The following is a 20,960-nucleotide window of genomic DNA, read 5'->3' as shown; positions in this document are numbered from 1 at the left end:
GGTGGTCTTAACGAAAGGTCATTCTCTTGATGTGTTTGGGATGGGTCAGTAGAAATCTTTCCAACAGCCATAGCTTGTTCTTCGGAATTTTCAAAATATATTGTACCTTAACTTAGCAACACTCCAATGAACCCATATTCATTCTTTTTTATTGAGTTAAAGAAAAAACGTTTTACAAAGTGGACACATTGTTTAATTTTGTTTTTAGCATTTACTAGATTGCAGTGCAAGGCCAATAAATTAAACCCAGGCAGTTCTGTTGCTAATTACACACAACTTCTCTTGAGTATCAGATATTCAGATCCATTTTATGAATATGGTAGAGAGAATAACAACTGTAAAACAAAGCAGTGTGCATGTAAGTGACTGTTAGCGTGCATTTCAGAAAGGATAAATGCTCACCATATGGTACAATTACTGTGTCCAAGTTTTCAAATTAGCTTCTCTCATCCTCCTTATTACTGTCTTTAAAAAGAGAGGAAAAAACCCAACATGATTTATCTACTCTGCAGCAGAACTCTTGACGCAAAACAGCAGCCCAGTTCTGTCCAGTTTTTTTTCCCTTAGCATAATAGAGGCTGTCGGACTTTTTTATACTAATTACTGTGTGAGCCTCAGATGAACCCCCTTCAATTCACAGGGCTTTGTTAAGGGAGGAGCTGTCAATGTGTCTGCCCGTTTGCAGCTGTGCTGTGGCTTTAGCTTGCTTAACATTATGCTGCTTTTTAGACTTGACAGAAGGGATTTTTTTTTTTTTTTTTAATAAGGCAAAGCAGCCTTGTAGAAATGGTTTGGCAGCTGCATTGTAGGGGAGGCACAAAGAAGTTATTATTGTGTCTGTTTGGGGGGGGGGATGAAGGGGGGCGGATGGAGGGGATATTCGGCTGCTGTTGATGCTGATTGTTGACTTGCCATCTGCCAGATAGGGAGAAGAAAAAAATGACAGCTCCAGCAGGGTGTTCAAGAGGTTGTTTGGAGAGACGCATAAACATGTGCAGATGTCGAACTGAATAATGGCTAGAACTTGAGACGGTTTATGATGCTGCTGATGTTTGTGCATATACAGAATGAATGTATGTGTGGATTTGGTTAACCAAGGGTACATACTAATTATCATTGTTTTCCTGCATGCCCCCTCCCCTTATTTCGTTAATTAGTTTAGGGGCTTAATACTTCCTCTTCTCTTGTTCACATCTAGTTTTAAGCAGTTTCTTTAAATGGCAATACAGACTTTCCTGTTTCTCCACATAGATGATAGCTGATCTTTTTGATTAATACTGGGTGTGATCCGCTAACTGGTAACAGGAGAGTTTGATTAGGAAATCAGCCAGGTGAATTGCTGTGCTTTTAATGCGTACATTATCAGTTTAACACTAGTCACTTCGTAAACTATTATTTGAAACTGAATTGATTTGTTTCACCACTAGGGGTGAGATAGAGAGTACGAAATTTATTTCACTAAGTAATTCCATCCTACTTTGAATTTAGATGTTACTAGTTGTGAAACAGTTATGTGGGAACCCAGCCTTCTTGGTTAATACCCTTTTTCTTCTGGTTGTCCTTGATTCTGTAAGTGGCAGGCATGCGTTTTCATCACAAAGTAATGGATCAGTTGTATATTCTGATCCATTCTTGTCATTAGATATTAGAGATTTGATATATCTGTAATCGTTTTAAATGCTCTGATACCACTTATTTAGGGTGAGGTGTTTATTTAAATATCTTTTTTATTACTTCGACTTTAAATAATTGAGAAGAAACAGAGATGTAAGGTAAAATTTCCCAAAGATACTTATGTTCTAGAACACTTCAGTTTTTTGTGAAATTTCAAAACCAATTATATGATGAGTAAAATTACTGTAAAAAGAAGAGACGAGCTCTGACTTTTTTCCCTTTTATTTTTTTTTCCTTTTTACTTATTTGTTTCACCATTTGGAGTTATATTACAAAAAATATTTGTGGGGAATTAATGAGTCTTTATTTTGACTTTTGGTAAGTTCATGCTTTCCTAAAACATTTAAGGTTTGTTGCATAATTATTAAAAATATCTAAAGCAAAAAGGGGAGCTTACTGACAGAGCTTAGCATCCCGGGGTAATGTCTTTCTGGTAGGACTAGGGAACACTATCTGTTATTTTCTCTTCATAAAGAAATAAAGGTCAGGGCTATTTAGCAAAACTTCCCTCCTTACTGTCAGTCTTTCCTTGAGTGGCTCTGATCTGTATTTGCCGAAAAGGTGTAGAGAATTGCCAGCTGCACTGGACCTTTTCCTTTGTCTAATATATTTAGTTTAGTTTTTTTATTTGTAAGGCCACAGTTATGTCTGTATTTTTGTATGTGGTATTATGTACAAATATTTAAAGTTTCTTAGTTCTGACATCCCTGCTAAGTTTGGGAGCAGGGCGCATGCCGCTTTCCAGGTGGAGTAATTAGAGTGGTTTGACTGCAGTCGGGATGCCACTGAGTGGCTGAACAAAAGCCAGCTGTACAAAGCAAACTTGCAGTTTTGTGCTTTATTCATCATTTCATATTACTTCTCATTTCTTCAGAGCCATTTGCAAAATCTTAGTTTGGGCAGGTATACATAGTAAGGAGACTGACATATAACAGGCAGAGCGGCTTTGAAGTTACACAGACAAGATTTAAATATCACTCAGATGAGTGACTTCGTGAAAGTCCCTTACCCTATTTAAGTGTCAGTTTCTTTATCTGTTTAAAGAAGGAAACAACTACTATGCAAGGATCTTGTGAGGACTGAGTGACATAATATATTTAGAGTGTCTGCAATGTATGCAATAGTAGCTGTTAGTAATTTTCTATTTTTGTTAAGCGCGATGTGCGTAAGTCTAGAGGTCTGTAACCATTGAACTTGGATGCTTGTGTGATGCTCTGTTGCAAAGTGAGTATATGAAGTTCCAGAGGCCATTCGAAGAGATAGATGTAGGTCGTTTTAGTAGAACCTTATGTTTATTTAGCGATTCATGATTGTTTCATAAATCCAAAGTGAAATCGATTGTTTAAAGAGAGTGAAAATAAAACTATTGAAAATAACTATTTTTGGGGTGTGGTATAAGTGGTTGTTCAGTGACGATGATTTTATATTGTATACTATAAAGTCATTTTTTTTTTTTTTACTTAACCCAGCATGAGATTGCAGAAAATTGTATTTGTTCCTTTATTTCAATATTAATCTCATTATTTTGGAGCTACATTTTTCTCTGTTATGGCCAATACTTAAGCTGTATTTGGATTATAATTGTTTTTAAAGTAAGAATTTGGAACACATTGCAGTTAATAGCTAATGATTATAGCGAACAGTCAATACTAAAAATAATGCTTTATCTCCTCATGGAGAATTAAAGCATTATTTGGTTGTCGCAACTCTTTATTTTGCAGATGAGGAGACTGATCCATATAGTGATGAAAGTGCTGGGGTAAGCAGAAGTGTTTTCTTAGAGGAGTAAAGAGGAAATGGCCTTGATTGACCTGAGAGAACAAATAAACTCGGTATAGGGTGGCTGATTCCCACACAGATGTCGGTGTTTCTTTAAGATTTTTCTTTGAAAGTTGTTGTTTCTGTCAGGCATTCTCTTTTTACTAAATAATACTCAATAATTTTGGATGAAGAGTCAAGGAGATCGTACCTGGGAGAGCCACCTGATCCGGTTTCTAAGCTTGGTTAATAGGACTGGATGTGATGGCTAAGATGTCTGTTTTGGTTTTGAAGAATAAATGGTTATACTAAAAACAAACAAGCAAAAAAAACCCTCAATTTGAATGCTACAAAATGCAATGCTAGCTTCATATGAGGATATTTAATGTTTAATAGCACATGGTGATAGATGCCAGAATTCATATACAGGTGGTTGTGTTATAGGCTAATTTAAAAAAATAATAATGATATATTTACCAAAAACAACTCATATACCAAAGAAGTGGGAATATCCCATAGCCGATGAAATGTGTCATCATCAGGATGAAACTATTTAACAATGAGGACATTTTTACATGCGAATAAAACTGTTCTTGGTGTATTTTCAGGATACTTAAAAAAAAAACTTTAAGAACTTCTAGCTTTAATGGTATAGAGATGTATTTGAATTGTGCCTCAGAAAAATCCTGCATGAATAGTAATTTTTTAAAATATTGGCCAGTAAGTCGAAAACAGAAGAGTATTTCACTGTGACATATTCTTTAAGGCATCTTGCTAAATGTTTTGGCTTAAAATTTTTAATGTGTTTTAGTTTCAAGGAAATCTGATTAAAGATGTTGGTAAACTTGGTAGCACTTTTTAGAACAGAAGATGATTAAGATACAAAGGCAGAAAGGCAGAAACCGTGAAGTTCGTGTATTTTTTTGGCTAGGCGAGTCACTTATTTGTTTGAGACTGGAACACAGCATCAAAGTTCATAATTTTATACTTTTAAGTGAAAGCACATAGAACAGCAGCTGTTGTTTCCTGGCATCTTTCTGAAGAGATATTTAAACTTAAGTATATATATTTGTTATAAAAAGGAATTTTACGAAATGACCTTCTTTCCTTCTCTGCATTTGCATTATGTTCAACTGACTCTGTTAAGATAGCTCTTTGTACTGTTTTTTTTTTTTTTTTTTAGTAAATAAGAGTTGGAATTTGATTAAAAATTTTTTTCTTTGACCTTAAAAATCTTTATGGTATCCTGTAATTTAAAAAGAATAAAACTGTTTAATTCCAATAGTACATACTTTAAAAACCTAGTTTACTCAAAGTTATGCCAGAAAGGGGATAGTTCCTGATGAGGGTTATACCTTGAGTTACAGAAGCAAGGACTTTTTAAAAAAGAATTTGTATTTAAAATTGTAAATGAAAACCATGTGTCAGGAGATCTTCCTGTGTAAAAGTAAATTGTGTTACTTACCTGCTTGTAATAATTTTTATCTCCCTTCAGTAGGTCACTCACTGTAAGATTGCTTTTTGCTTCTAATGCTGGGTTTATGTGGGCATGGGGGGGTGGTAGTGTGCAGTTTCGACTTGGCTAAGTCACTAATTAACTTATACATAAGACTCTGACATGAAGATTAGCACTTTTTATATTAAATTAGAAGTCTGTCATGCTACTGGATTATCTAGGGTTAGGTATTCAGTGTTTTGTATATACTAAAAAATCTTTGACAAGCGAGTGAATGCCAGAAAACTTTTTTCCTACTTTGTGTGAAATAGGTACTTCCTGAGGAAAAGGAATAAAATATTCATTGTGCATCACATTAGGTTATAGAAAGCAAATTGATCATCCTTATGCTGTGTAAATATTTTTACAGTTTCAGAATCAGTATAAAACAAAAGTGGGTGCTTTGATCCTACACCACCAATTTATCATTTATGTTATATTTTATTAATAAGTGAGGTTTTTTTTTTTATATAACAGACGAACCTTTTGGCAGCTCAAAGGAGAAACCGATCACCTAGACTTTAGAGTTGAGTGTTCATCTCTTCGAATTATTTAATCTTTACTGAAAGATTTGTATGTTCCAATAGCGTGCGATTAACAAAAAACAAAAACAAAACAAATTATTTTAAGAGACCATTATAATAGGAACTTAATAGAGTATTTATACAATGTAGAATCATTTACGTGATTTTTTATTTCATTGTGTTTTGAATGACTTTCTTGATATCGAGGCTTCAAGTCATTTTCCTTCATGATGCCTTGATTTTAAGACAATCTTTTCTTTCAAACCAACTGATAACATTTGAAAACAAGCGCTTTTATGCTTATAGAAATGCTTATGTATAATGAGCAAATACACCCCTTTCATGTTTTTTTTTTACAATATTTATTTTTATTAGAATGGTAGGTAAAAATTGTTTTCTGAAATTGCTGTCTTTGTGTTAGGTAATACTGCCCTCAGAGGGCCAAGGTAAGTAAATTCATTTTTAACTTTGAGAAGCAGCTTTTCTGCTGTTTATTTGTTCTGTAAGTTTTCTTTGGGAGGAGAGATGGGCTTCTTTAAATAATTGGATAGTGTTTGATGTGTGTTTGTATTTCTTTGGTCTCTTCTTTTAAAAATGTTAGATATATCTGTACATTTCAATTTGATGACAGCGTTTGAGCACACATCATTCTTTTCTAAGAAAATGGTAACAGATGAGCCACAAAGAGCCAAATTAGATTGGTTTACAAAGAGGATAAGAAAATTACCTAGGAAAGTTAAGATGATTTTACTTGGGTGTGTTTTACTTTTTATCTTTTTAATAACATATTCTGGTATTCAAAATTATAGGAACCATACTTTCGAATATATAGCAGCATTCATTGAAATGGAAGCATTATATTCCCTTCAGTTTAATAAACAAACATAATTACATGTTTAAAATACGAGTCAATAATTTACTTCAGTGGATATTGTTAAATATTAATGTAAATACACCAGAAGTGGAGATATACCATCTTCCCTAACCTTTTCTAAAAGCCTAACATTAATGTGTGGTTTAACATGTGTCTGGATTCCGAATATTTGAGATTAAATGATAACTTGTGCAATAAGAAATGAAGTGTAGGGAAAGCTTGATGTCAGAATACTGAGCGGTGTGCTTCTGCTTCTGTTGCTGCTTCTGCTGCCGCCTCATGCAGTAACGTTCGTACGTGGTCATTGGAAGGGGGCGTTGAGATATTTAGTAGTGACTCCAGCGGAGGGCTTGACTTTCTCCCAGAGTGACTTATGTTAAATTAAGAAAGACTGTTAATTTTCGTGACAGCATTATCAGTTTTTAATGAAAGATTTCTATTGGTCGAACATAAATGTTATGTAATTCATTATTATTAGTAATAATGGGGGGTGAATATAGGACATCAGCAAAATGAATAGCAAAACTTGGGATTTTCTCCACACACGCGCAAAAAAAAAAACTCAACTAATGTGGAAAAGTGATAGTCTAGACAAATAAAATTAATAAATTACCTTTTAATTTAAATCCTCGATTTGCTTTTGTGCGGTTTAATATGTTGTACGTATTAGGCACTCACTGAATCTTTTTGGTTGGCCATACGTTTAGATGTTCATTCAGTTAACAAATGCTTGTGTAATACTTCCTGTGAGCCACATGTTGTTCTGTGTGCCCTGCAAATATGAATTTATTTCTTGTTCCCTGTTACTGCCCCCATTTTGTAGAAGAGAAAGCGGACACAGAGATGAGGTGACGCGCCCAAAGGCACACAGCTTCAGAGCTGGCATCTGAACTCCGCACTTCACAGTGTGTCTCCAACCACTGTGATACACGTCCTGCCTCGTTCCGAAAGCTCGAGCAGTGAGGAAGAGTAGGATTTCGTTCATTTCATAGCTCTCTTTTCAAACCTCAGCTTATCCTTTCCTTGTTACCGCCGTCTCAGCGGGGCCGTCTGCAAAGTGCGGGTCCCTGGCACCGGTCACTATGGCTGCGACGAGGTCTCTGGTGGGTAAAGCCTGAGCGCAGAGCTGGGCTCCGTCCACGCAAGTGCCCTTTTCTTCCTCGCCCTCACTAAATCTTTCTTCATTTACATACCGTGATGTGTCCCAGTAAACGTACAGTCTAGGAAAAGCAAGGACAGAAGGGCGGTGTCACGACGGCCGTGGCTCCACCCCGAGAATAGTGGAGTGTGGTTTGACGCAGCGTCACTTCGGGGTCCCGTGCTTTGGAAGTTACTGTGGGACACGCTCCACTGGTGAGAGTCTCACATAAAACTCTGCCCTACCTTGTTGCGTTTTACTCTGTAAGGCCGTGACTCTGACACAGGGCGGGAGGGTGGACTCACCTGAGGGTTTCCCCAAATGGCCCCGGCCGCCTCCTGGTGAGCCGCCAGCGCTGCAGCCCGTCTGCCAGGTCCCGGCCGCTGGCTAGACAGTCACCGGTATCGTGTATCCTGTCCGCCAGTTGTGTTACAACAGAAAAGCGAATTGAGCTACACAAGGTTGTGCCTACGATGAGGCTTCTGGGTGAGAGCGCTTTTCCGACATGCAGAGAGTCGGCATAGTGGTAGCTTTATTTATCCATTCGCCTAACGGGTGGATGTCGGCCTGCTCTGTGGTAGGTGCTGGGGATATGTGGTGAGTAGGTTTGTGTCATGGACTCACTGCTGCCATATTTGATATTCATTAAGGCTGTTTACTGCGGTGCATATGTATTATAGAATATTAATTGCATCGATTTAAACATGAATAGAGAATATGATGTGGCAAAATGGAAAATATTTACAGTTAGGAAGTTGTAAAATTTCTAATGACATTATCTTTTAAAATTGCTTCAGCTCTTTGAAATAGTTTAAAATTCTGTGGCCCTAGCTACTTTGTTAAAATAGTGCAGGAATGACTGTGTGTTTAATGCAGTGTGTGTAGTGGAGACTTTGCTGTCATGCAGAAAGCAGATTAAAAAGAAAGCTCTGCTTTCACAATCTACAAGGGCGTAAATGTAAGCAAAATAATAATTTAGCTCACATTTAACCCAGCAGGAAGCTGAGTGCAGATTGAGTAATTCTCCACAACATATCTACCGCTATGTAAACTAATCTCACAGTTTATTCTTCATTAAATTGCCAAGATACAGTTTTTCTTTCGGCTAGTTTGTGTGGATGCTTTGTTCTCGTCTCTCTCTCTCTCTCTCTCCCCTCCTCCTTCCTCCCTCTCTCCCTCTCTCTCTCTCTCTTCCTCTTCCTCTCCTCTTCTCCCTCCCACCCTTCCTCTCTCATTCTCTTCACCTTGCTTTTATAGTAAAAATATTGTAACTATTAAGATGTTCTTATCTTTAAAAAAAATTTTTTTGGTTTAAAGTATAATGTTTCCTGAAAACAAAGGGAACCAGGATTTGATTGACTAATTTTCAGAATACCATGAAACAAATACCAGAATGCTTAAAGATAGATGGTGATCGTTCAGTTTTCTGGATAACAAAAGAAAGTTATAAAGGAGACAAAGTACTGACAGACCAGCCCTTCTGCGATCGTAGAGGAGCTGGCATTCTACCATCTTGCACTCAGTGCATAGGTATTTTTCCCATCACTGCTTCAGCTTCAAAGCAGAACATGGGCCCCAGCCTTCTTTAGGAAGTAGATATGAAAACTATTCTTAATATAAAAATGACAAGTTCATGCATTATGCAGTGGAAGCAAAATTTTTTGACTATAATATACTTTTCAAAATAATCATGAAGGAGCATATGTGGCAAAGCATAGGAATGTGGGTACATCTGGAAAGCTTTTAAGGCAGCTTGGAAGCACCGCGCAAAATCACCCAAATTGTAAACACCTTCCATCTGGCCAGTCGCATTGGTAACACTGACCAGGACAGAGCAGACAAATCTCTCGATGACCTTATGCGATAGCCAGACAGCCTGTGTGAAATCATCATAAAGATCTGAGTGTTTTGCAGTATGACCTCATAAATCAGTAGTGTGTAGAAAATCATGAGCGAAAAAGACAGGCATGGGCAGCGTCTTGAAACTTGAAAGGCTAAGGTGTGCTGTGTGTTGCACTAGATGAAAGTAGCATCGTACACCCATCGCCATGCTTCTCGTGCTGTGATGAGCTTCGAGGGGGAATGTGTGCAGCGCCTCATCTTGGAATCAGCGCAGCAGCAAGCCGGTTCTTTTCATGAAGGATCGTGTGCTGATATTCCTCCAGCCTCCTCCCCCTCAGCAGTGCATCACACTACAAATGTTACCGATCACCCTTTTCGCAAGGCACATGAGGGGTCATCTGGAAATGCAGAGGCATCGCAGATACTGCCGCCCCTCAGTATGATTTCCAGATCGCTAAGAACCATTTAAAGCGGGGGGACATTTTCATTTTGAATTTCAGTTGCGCAAACCATCCACGCCCTTTTCTCCAGTTCTGTGTTTTCACAGCCGCGCACTACATTTACAGCCCCCTGAGGGCAGGCCCTGCGCCTGCTGCATTCATTTCTGCATTCTCAGTGCTCACAGCTTTGACATTCACTAGGTGTTTTTGAATGAATGAATCTGTTAGAAGTTGATTTCTCTCAGGTTTAAAATAAAAATGTTTAAAGAACCTCATTCTTTGATCTAGATAGTCATTGAGCATCACCTTAAAATGAGTGAGCTGGGCAGGAGTCTGTAATGCTTCTGGCACGTTCTGTGGACACTACCCAATTTTCAGAGTCTGTCAACGCTCATCCAAAGCTGCTTGATGCCAGTTGGTCAAAGGGATTCCATAGATGGTGCTGTAGAATTTAACGCTTTTAATTTGCCAGAGGAAAGGAAAGAACATATTTGAAAGGACTTAATAAAAGAGAAGTGATAACCTAAAAATTTAGATTTGCAGGAACTGTCAATACACAAAAGCATTTTCCTTTGATAAAAAGTTACATTTCAGATTGTCCCTGTGTAATTGAAAAATTGTGGTTAGCCTGTTGCAATATAGATAATATAAAAAAATTCTTAGGATTATTTTCAAGACATCTATAAAAGAGGGCGATGATAATTTCAGTGAGAAACATTTCTTCTATTCCCTGAGAGACATTAATGGAGCTTTTACTTAGAACTAATTGGAATATGGTACTCGCAACCCGCTAAATAAAAATGTAATGGGCAATTTTAAAGATTGCAAATGTTTTATTATGTTTACCATGTATTTCTTTGTAACTATGTTTGGCTTTAAGGTATCGCACAGTATTCTAAATTATTCGGTATTTATTTGTTTATGGTGCTAATTTTTATTTATGAAAATCCACTAGTGGAAAAAGATTCTGCTATATTTTCTTTTAGGTGTAGTTCCTTCGTGTACATTTATTGGCATTTGTCAACAAGCAACTAAATATTTACTGTACTGTGAACCACGAAATTAAATAGATTTTATACTGAAATTAACATTAAAACTTTTTTTGTCCTAGGTAAAATTTGATCTATGAAGACTTTTACTTAAGACTAGTGGTTTCATAGAGTCATATAAATTTATTTTTACTGAAAACTGCTACTTTTTGGTTTAAAGTTCTTTGGAAATTTTTAATATATTTGCATTTTCATGGTACTATACCCTGTGTATGTCATTTAAAAATAATTCAGAGAGCTCTAAGACTTTTGCTCTTTGGAAGACTTGTTAGTTACCCCTTTGATATCCTACCTCTGTCTTTACAAAGAAGTAAAGTCATAAATTAGTGCCGTGTTTTGATATCGGGTAGCCTTTTTCATTTCTTTAGATAGGATTCAAGTTTTATATACCTGACACTAGATAGAGGTTTTTTTTTATTTATTGATGGAGTCAATTTATTACCGATTGTGGTCTCATTTACGTAAATATTCCTGAGTAGGTGCAGTACTGATTAGTAGACTCTTTAATGTGCAGTTGGAGATGGATTATAAACGATACTGCCATAAGCGATAATGGTTCCATCTAATTATAACAAAATCCGACCCTTGCTATTTATCATGTAACGTTCTAAGTGCATTTATAACATCCGTTATGAAAACCCTTCAGGTAAGCACTCCCGTTCTCGTTTTCCAGATGAGGAAACTGAGGAGTAGAAAGGTTAACCTTCTGCAGCTCATAAGTGGAAGAGTCAGGATTCAAACTCAAGCCGTGAGGCTCCAGAATCCTAGCTCTTAAGCATGGCTTCGTCCTTCCTCGAGGCATGCAGCGACGAGAGGGAGCGGGAGGCGCCCAGGCCCGTTTTGAGGAGTGCGTTGGCCCTGTGTTGACCTCAGCAGTTTATTTTGACTTTTATTACACAACATAGTGTTTGTTTTAGGTAACATTCCTTTTGTTCTGAAAATGTGGCCACATGCCTTATAATTGCTTCAGTCCTATGATAAATCAAAACAGTAATGCCTCTTTCCAGACATAAACGTGAGAAAGCTTTCACCCTCTTCCTGAGGGAGTAATTAGATTTTGAAGCTTATGTCATATATAGCAAGTATGAGTGGCCATTGGTAATTTAAAAAGCTATACTGCCTATACCTATCACCCAAATCAGAATTTCAGTTTGCAGTACAAGTGTTGGTAACGAGCATCTTTTATTTTGTTCGTATTTTATTCCAGGAAGGTTGCATATTTTAAAAAAATGCTTAAGTGTTTCATCTAATCGAACTCTAAATGATAATGGTTTTATGAGATTTGTGGAAAACAGCGCTACATTATTTAGATTTCTTTTCCAGTGAGTTGTGCCTGTATCTCTTTTAATAACGTCTCAGCTAATCCACAAGTTGCGTTTAGCGTAGCCCGTGGCAGTCGAGGCTGGACTCCATCGGCTGCATGCCTGCTCTGCACTGTCCTCAGCTGGTCCGTACTTCACTGTGTGTCTAACGTGGTACCTCTCGTGAAGGTAGAGTTAGGCCCGGGTTCTAGAACCCAGCCTAGCCTTAAAATGGAAATAGATATGCCTTGACATAATTCATTTGTGAGAACACAGCTGAATTATGTCTAAGGATCTTTTTTAAAATTTGTATGTCCGAACAAATGTAGACGATCTCTAGATATTCTCGATCAAGGCCATTTAAACATTTCAGTCAGTCCATTTTTAGTCCTTAGACAGTATTTCCTAGCTTCTGCTTTGGCACTTTCCTGTGACTTCAGCTCTTGAAATTTCCACATGTAATTCTTAGTAAAGTGTTAATTAAGTAAGGTCTATAGTATATGAGGATTAATTTAGACTGAAGATTATTAAATAAAAACGTAATTTGAAATTAGGTGAACAGTAGTAAATGAACACTATCAATTTTGTTAGATAACCCTCAGTTGAATATATAAATTCCTTAATAAAGATCATCTATTTGAATATTCTATCAAAATGTTTTAGATGGAAAGTGAGTATGAATTTAAACTCATATCATCTCCCATCTCAGGTTATTATTAAAGATTAAGCCGGATAGCTGGGGAAATCAAGAATGTCTTTCTATGGCCAACATTTTTATTCAAAAACATTGAGATTTGTTTGAGTTAATAGGAAATGAATTATTAAGTAAGGTAAGAAAGTTAGCAGAAGTCCAGAATCTGAAGTCATTATAAGTAAGTAAAACCGTGAACCCTAGTGAACAGCCCCTCCCAGCCCGCATCACCCAAATAGGATTCTCCAAACTGGGTGGCTTAACACAGCAGACCTTTGTTCTCTCTTCGTTCTCGAGGCCAGGAGTTAGAGATCAAGGTGTCAGCAGGGTCATACTTTTTCCAGAGGCTTTAAAGGAGAATCCATCCTTGCCTCCTCCAGCTTCTGGTGTCCCCAGACATTCCTGGGCGTGTGGCGCATCACTCCAGTCTCTGCTTCTGTGGTCACGTTGCCTCCTCCTCTGCTCTGTGTGCTTTAAGGAAATATTCAGAAGCCTTCTCCAAATTTTAGGGGATACTTGAAATCTAGTGTAATACTGGAATTTAAGGTAGAGACCTTGTCTTTTTTTTTTTCTTTTTTCTTTTGGTCCACTACTGTGTCTCCAGCACCTAGAACAAATAAATACATAAATGAACTCTAAGCATCTTCTCAGAAACTTTGTTCATATTATAGATGAGAAATGAGGAAATCAAAAATTGGATTCAGGAATCCTCATTAAAAATTTGAGATCCACTATTAGCTTAATGTGACACCACAATTGTTGATTAAGTTAACAGAATCAATCAAAATTATTAATAAAATTCTGTGAGAAATAATTTTTTTATCAAGAAGGGAAATTTTGACTTTTCAATTTTTCTTTTCTGTCAATGACAATCTTACTGTCTTAGTATAATGTATTATATATCAGGGGTGCATAATAGATTTAAAGAACTTTTTGGCAACTGAAAGTCCTTATATAGACCACATAAATATATTAAATTTCCAAAGATTTGTTTAATAAAAATGCTACACGTTTTATGTGGTGATATTTTCTGTCTTTCATCTGAGCATATAACTATCTAATGGCTGACAGTAAATTATTCTTAGAAATGACAAATTGATTTTTAGTTCTTATAATTTCACATTTCTTGAATAAATATATTCAGTATTTTTATAAAATAAGAAATGGTATCACATTTTTTCTTTCAGATTTTTTAAATGGATTGATTTCATTTTATCTTTGGTATAATTATTAAACTATTTAGCTCAATGGACTTACAGCATCTTATACCAATATAAATTTATTATTTTATAATAGCATTTAAAATCTAAACATTATACCACTAATTAGATAATTAATATCTAATGATTTTAAAATTCATGTAAGAATACATAAAGTAGAAAAATAAATACAGTCAAGAAAGGAACTATGTCATTTTTTTAATGGAAACTGAGTGTAACAGGTTTTATAAATCTGGCATGCGTTTTTTATATTAGGGCCATGTTTTCTCAGTAAAACAAAGTGAGGAGGGGCGTCAGTTTGCTTTTTTCCCTTTATGTTTCTTTTATGTGCTCTTACATTTGTAGAGATATTGTTCACATATTCTTCATTTATTCATTCATTTAGTAAATTATTGTGCATCTGTCAAGTGGTTGGCACTACGTTGAGTACTAGGAGTATATCACTTCAGGGGAAAAGAACTGACAATATTTATTGCCAATGGTGAAAATCGAATTTTCATGCAAAAATTAGAATTTTACAGGACATATCTGCCAGCGTGAGCTTGACAGCTTCCCAGTGCTTCTCTGATGATATTTGCAGTGATGACAAATGTGTTTGTATAATGAAATGTATCAGTATTTGGAAGATCAGTGTAACTCAGTGGACCAGTGTTTTCTAAAAGACCACTGATTTTTGTGATGTTACAAAATCATATAAAGTGTAAAAAATTCATTCATTGTGTACTGCAGACCAGTAGATTTTCACATAACAGAGTACAGAAAGTTCATTGATATGGTTCCAAATTCTGCATTGTAGTTACGCTTTTTTAAAAAACCACACTTGTCAAATGCTGGTGTAGTATCAAAGAAAGATATCGGAAGCTATCTGAATACTCTTCCCTTTTCTAGCTACGTATCTATTTGAGCCAGATTTTATTCCTATATTTTAACCAAAACAATGCCCTGCAAGCGATTGAATGCAGAAGCAGATGTGAGAATCTGGCTATCTTCTATTAAGGTACATAGTGAAGAGATTTGCAAAAATGTAAAGCGGTTCTGCTTTTCTCACTAACTTTCTTTTTTTTAGAAAATGCAATTATTTTCATAACAATATTTGTTACATGTAATGAGTTTTAAAAGAAGAACTAAAGAATTTTAATTTTCTTTTCAATTTATAATGCAGTAAACATAGATGTAATGTAGGAAAACAACAATCTGGAGGCTTTTCAGTAATGGTTACGGGTGTAAAGTGGTCTGAGATAAAGAGTTTGAGAATTGCTCATTGAGGAGTGATTCCATGTCTGAAACATGTGTTTGGGTGAGGTCACGGGGGAGCTTGCATTTTATGCTAAGAGACTTGCACTTACAGTAAATAGTGAGGAGTCACTATATTTGAGCAGGGAAGTGATGTAATCGAAGTGGCGCATGCAGACATCAGGGTGATCTGGGGGTGACGGATGCATTAGAATGGAGGGGGTGAGTAGATGGGAGAGCAGGCACAGCACCTCAGCAGAGGGCAGGTGCAAGGTGTTGGGCCCTGTTTGGATTGGGCTAAATGACAGATTCGTGAAGGCGGTACTGACTTAGCGACTTGGAAGATAGGGTAAGGGAGCAGTCAAATGTTAGGTTCGAGCTTAGATAAAAAGGGGGTTAAGAGAAGCTGATTTGTAGGGAAAGTTGAATGGCTTCCAATTTTTTATAGTACTATGATTTAAGCATTCGAGATTGAATAGCCTGGTAGAACTGTCCAGTAGAGCAGCGGTCCCCAACCTCTTTGGCCACAGAGACTGGTGCTCCCATGAGAATAAAGTGCCTGATGATCTGAAGGGGAGCTGAGGTGGCGATGCTAGCACTGGGGAAACAGATGAAGCTTCACTGGATGGCAGCCGCTCACCTTCTGCTGTGCAGCTCTGTTCCTAACAGGCCACGGCCAAGTTCCTAACAGACCACTGACCAGTAGCTCTCCGCAGCCTGGGGTTTAGGGACCCCTGCAATAGAGAACTAAAGGTTGACCAGGTAGCCTTCCAGCTCTCGTGGTATCATAGAGCACTCTGTTGCTTAAAATTATGAAGAGTTCTTTATGAAGTAAGCACATGGCGATCTGGTTGCTAAAAATTTATATTTTTGGTAGCCAGGTAATAGATTATATCAAAATCTGATAAAATACACATTTATCGATGATTATGTGCTAGGCACCGTGTTACGTGTTCTTACAGTCATGATGTTTGTGTACATGAGTGTGTGTGTGGTGCTAAGCTCTATTAACCCACATCTTCTCGTTTCCTTGACTTCACAGCATTCGACAGAAAGTTATTTTCCTATGTAGAACAATAAAATGTTGTTTAAACAAGTTATGATCAAAATTTAACGCAGAAAATGGACTCTTTTCACATTCTTTAAAAAAAAATGACACAATTAGTCAGTGGGACATGGAAGAGAAACATCTATTTTATATCCTTCTTATGCTAAGTGTTTTTCATAGAAATTCCTTGATACTGTGTGGATGATTTACCAAGGCTTTTTAAAACGGCTGAAAATATGTTCTAACAACCATCTGATAAAATGAAAAACTGAACAAAATGTGTACTCAGATGAATGATTCTCTGAAGAAATAATGGTGCAAATGAATTATCAAAGTGTGAAATCATTAAAAACAAAACATGTTTGGGTTTTTATTGAATCTTAATTGCAGGCTTATGTATTTTCTTTTGTAAGCTAAGTTAAAAGAAAATTGCCTAACTAAATTTTTGGAGGCTAGTGTTGTAGGACATATATTGCACCATAATTTATTTTTCACATAAAAGCCGCTGTTCATTTTTTCCCCCTAGCATTAACATGCATGCTTTCCTCATGTAGGAGAATATATAAAAAACTGGAGGCCAAGATATTTCCTTTTGAAGACAGATGGCTCATTCATAGGATATAAAGAGAAACCTCAAGATGTGGATTTACCTTATCCCCTCAACAACTTTTCAGTGGCAAGTAAGTTAATTATGATTGTTGATTCACCTTGTATTGATTTATTTGCATGACCTTATGTGTCAGATATCTTAGTATATTTGAGAAGCCTATTAAAAAGTTTAGGTTTGTATTTAATAGCAGAGAAATTTTCAGCTTTTGTAGAATTTCAGTTCCTTAGCATAGGGATTATAGATAATATGTGTTCTTATATAATGAATAGTTTAATATTTTTTATAGTTAGCACTTGAATGTGATAATTACAATTCCCTGAGTATGTATCTCAAGTTTTTCTTTATAAAATGTAGACAAAGCCCTTTGAACTTGGTTGCTGGCGTGAACTTGGTTTGAAGATGTCGCAGTACTTGGTGCATTTCTAAACATAGTTTCCTATCGTAATCTTGGTTAGCTCTTTTGATTGATTGTATGATGAGAAACAAGTGATTTGCATTAGAAATTTTCAGGGGAGATTTTATGTTTGTAGTTAAAATTTTCTTCCTTACAGATAATGATGATGATGATGACAACAGTTATTATTGTTATGTTGTGACCAGGCACTCAGACTTGCCTGCATTACTGATTTATCAATGGAAGGGTTTTTCCTTGTTAATTCAGAAGTAAAGCATTTTAAAGTTATGTTAGTTAAAATAAACTTGCATAACAGTTACAGTCTGTACCATTGAGATAAAATCTTCAGACACCATTCTTAATTTTGATTTTGGTTGTTATTTATTATAGTCATATTTGGAAAAGATAGGAGAAATTGAAGCAAAAAAATAAAAATACAATGAAATAGTAACTACAGAAAATCCAAGATAACAAAAATCCTTTAATATTATAAAAGTCATTTTACCATTGTATGGAGCCCTAGCCATTTTTATGAATACTGTCTTTTAATTTTTTTGAAGAATAAAACAGTAAACCAAAGAGTTTGTGAAATCATTTGAATGATGAAGATACTAGCTTTAAAGGAAAAAAAACCCCTCTCTATTTATGTAAGTGGATTCTTATGTAGGAATTTCATTTTAAAAAAAAAGTGAGAACGCTGTTGTATGTATGTATTAGTTAAGGAAATCATTTTTCCGCACCCAAATGCTCATTAGATATTTATAGCCTGCTTTCAATAGAAAATTATTTTTAAAATCTTGTTGTCAATTGGAATAATATCTTGTATTTTGTGTTGACTTAAGAACACATTTTTATTCTAAAGATCTTTTGGGCGAGCGTTTGCTTTAAAGCGATAGAAATTGGCTTATAAAACATTAGCGGCATACGTTATGACATCCTACCTAAAGCCAGTATAGTTTCTTAGTTCCTCTGTTTTACTAGCAAATGCTATTGATTTGCCTGAAATAATTTATAAAAGTACAGAACTCCTGTATCTGCTGATCAAAATGCAGCATTTTTTGACCTTATGAAATTTCACACCCCAACAAGTTTTAAAGACATACTGTATGTCACAGTCTGCCAACATCTGCTCCAACACTTCCACTGGCAGAGGCTGAAATAAATGCTGCACTCTTGGGGAGAAATCCTGTTTAGTGACTGACAGTCAGCTTATCCACGAAATAAATATTAGTTGACATCTGTAATCTTTATTTATATAATCAAGTAGTTGTAGGTGGTTGACTCAAATGGACAGGTAAAGTTGAAGACCAGCTCCTTAGGTTTCAGAAGTGTATTAACAGGAATCTTACACTAAATAAACTATTTTAAATTGACTGTTCTTAAAGCTTGATTTATTGCAGTGTTAAATTTTATAAATAATAATTACTTGAGGAAAGAGCGAGTAGCGAAATGGGCATTGGCTGAAGAATGGTTCAGATTTCAGCTTCGCCATGAGTATGACCTTGGGCGGGTCATTTTCTGAAACTCTCTGGTCTTTAGTTCCTTCATCAGCATAGTGAAAACACTTGGATTCAATGGATTTATAAGGCCTTTTTGTCTCTCACATCCTGTGATTCTGTGAGGGGGAGATTGAACACGCCCTTAAAGAGTTAAACAAATTAAAATAGAGGGGTAGTCCAGGCAGAGAGTGAAAGAATGTTTTTATGAGACATTAAAAGAAAGAACAGTTGGAACAAGCAAGGGTTACTTCACCAATAGTTTCCCTATTGCCCAGCCTCCTTTGTAAATGAAAACAGTCTTTTACAAGGTATTTCTAAGGTATGCTGGGAAATGTTACATATACACATATATTCCATTGATAGCTACAGTATGAGTCCCCTGTTTTCCCTGATAATTAAAAATGTTACTTAAAATTAATGTGTGTAGATTTTAATGGAATTTTACCAAAACAGGCTTTTTATTCTCATAAAAAAATAAAGTATCAGAACTGGGAAGGACTTAGAATTGACCTTTCCAGTCTGTTAAATTTCATATTCCTTCTTTTCTGATATAAAATGTCTAAAAAGATAGTCTATACTCATTGTTCCTAATTCTCAGCCCACTGCAGCCTAGCTTTCCCTCTTTTTCACTTGATCGAAACCACTTTTAATAAGCTCTCCAGTGACGACTTGCTTGCTAAGACTAGCCGACATTTTTCAGTTTTCCTGGATTTACATGTGGGCTGCGTTTTGTACTGTTGACTGCCACTTTCTTCGTGGGATGATCTCTCTCACCACCTCTTCCTTCTGGGATGTCTCTCCTGGTTTCGTCCTTTGCCTGGGGCATGCATCTGGATGTCTAACAGGGTTCTGGCCAAGGACTCTTCTCACTTGGACCCTCTCCCTGGGTGGTCACATTGGCCCTCTCAGGTTTCAGTTACTCCCTGTGTGCAGCGACGCCCACACTGCTGTGTCTGCAGGGCAGACCTCTCTCCTGGGCAGTAGGTTACTGTGTTCCCCTGACTTCTCGACATCTCTCCTTAGATATTTTTTGGACTCAACATGTCCTAAGCTGAACTCAAGATAATTTTGTCATTTTTTCCCCCCTCTGTTCAGTGTCTCAGTTCAGCCTTGAGCAGAAACCTGGACCCATTCCATGCCTTTTTTTCTTTACATCTTCACTCCACGCCCAATTCAGTTCTTAATCCTGCTGATGTTGCTCCTTATTTCCTGAATTTATGTCCTTTCCTGTAATTACCTAAAACAAGCCTTCATCGTAGAGTCTTAACTAGAGGCTGTGCCTCTAGTTCATACCACTTTTAATACTTCCTTCACGTGGCTGTCACAGTGATCTTTCTAAAATTAAATCTTAAATATGCCATTCTCCTGTGAAAGCCTTGCCCTGCATCTTCATTGCCTAGTGGATAAAGTCCAGCTCCCTTAATACATCATGCGAAAAGCTCCTCAATCTGGCCTCTGCTTTTAGCTCTTGCTTTGTCTCTCTTCTGCTGTGCAATTCTGCTTTGACAGTACCGAACTGTTGATAATTCCCTGTGCTAACTATGCTGTTTTTCTACTCTGAGCCTTTGTTTAGGCTGTTCCCTCTCAATGGAACGTCCTCTATTTGCCTGGATAATTTTTTTCATTCTTTAAGACTTAATTCAGATTAAAATTCCCAGCCTGGCTAAATTACTCTTCTCTGCCCTTAACAAAGCTGTTACCTGTTGTTATCACATTGTTTCTTGGTTATCTTGTTCATGTGCATGTCTCATCTGCCAATTATGAGTTATTTTAGGGGAAAGAGCCTAGTGTTGTTTATCTTTTATCTTCTAGTGCCTGCATATTAGGGCTTAATAACTATTTTTGAATGAACATCTGAAAACATCTAGTCCATATTTTTCACTTTTGAGATGAGACAAGTGAAGCCTTTAGAAATTCAGTGATCTTTCTAAGGTTGTTTACTAGGTAGTGGTAATTAAGTATCAAGATTAAAATTCAGATTTTCCTACTGTTATTTAAGTATGTTATTCCCATCCTCAAGTCACATTTTGTGACATTTTCCCTAGATTAAGAGCCCTGGTAGTTGATTTTGGTGGGAGTTCCAACACTTAAATTGCTAGATATCTTCTGACATGCAGAATGTAACCTCTCCAAGCCCTGTAAAATGTGGATAATGACATCTGACCTTCAT

At 36.5% G+C, this 20,960-nt stretch overlaps 1 protein-coding gene across 5 annotated transcripts in view; it reads left to right on the top strand.

Moving 5' to 3' along the window:
* The window catches only part of AKT3 (AKT serine/threonine kinase 3), a 264,003-nt gene that overhangs the window by 112,295 nt on the left and 130,748 nt on the right, over positions 1-20,960 (top strand). For 4 of the 5 annotated variants that reach the window (XM_039883229.1, XM_039883227.1, XM_039883228.1 and 1 more), the window contains exon 3: positions 16,842-16,967. The exons of the other annotated variant lie outside the window; for it this stretch is intronic. In XM_039883229.1, the coding sequence (XP_039739163.1) occupies positions 16,842-16,967 (126 nt within the window). The remainder of the gene's footprint in view (positions 1-16,841; positions 16,968-20,960) is intronic. 5 annotated transcript variants of the gene reach the window in all.

The sequence above is a fragment of the Pteropus medius genome, unplaced genomic scaffold, assembly GCF_902729225.1.
Source record: "Pteropus medius unplaced genomic scaffold, Ma_sr-lr_union100, whole genome shotgun sequence".
In the NCBI taxonomy this organism is placed as follows: Eukaryota; Metazoa; Chordata; class Mammalia; order Chiroptera; family Pteropodidae; genus Pteropus; species Pteropus medius.
The sequence above is the reverse complement of the archived record's forward strand: the minus strand, read 5'-3'. Positions and strand labels throughout refer to the sequence as shown.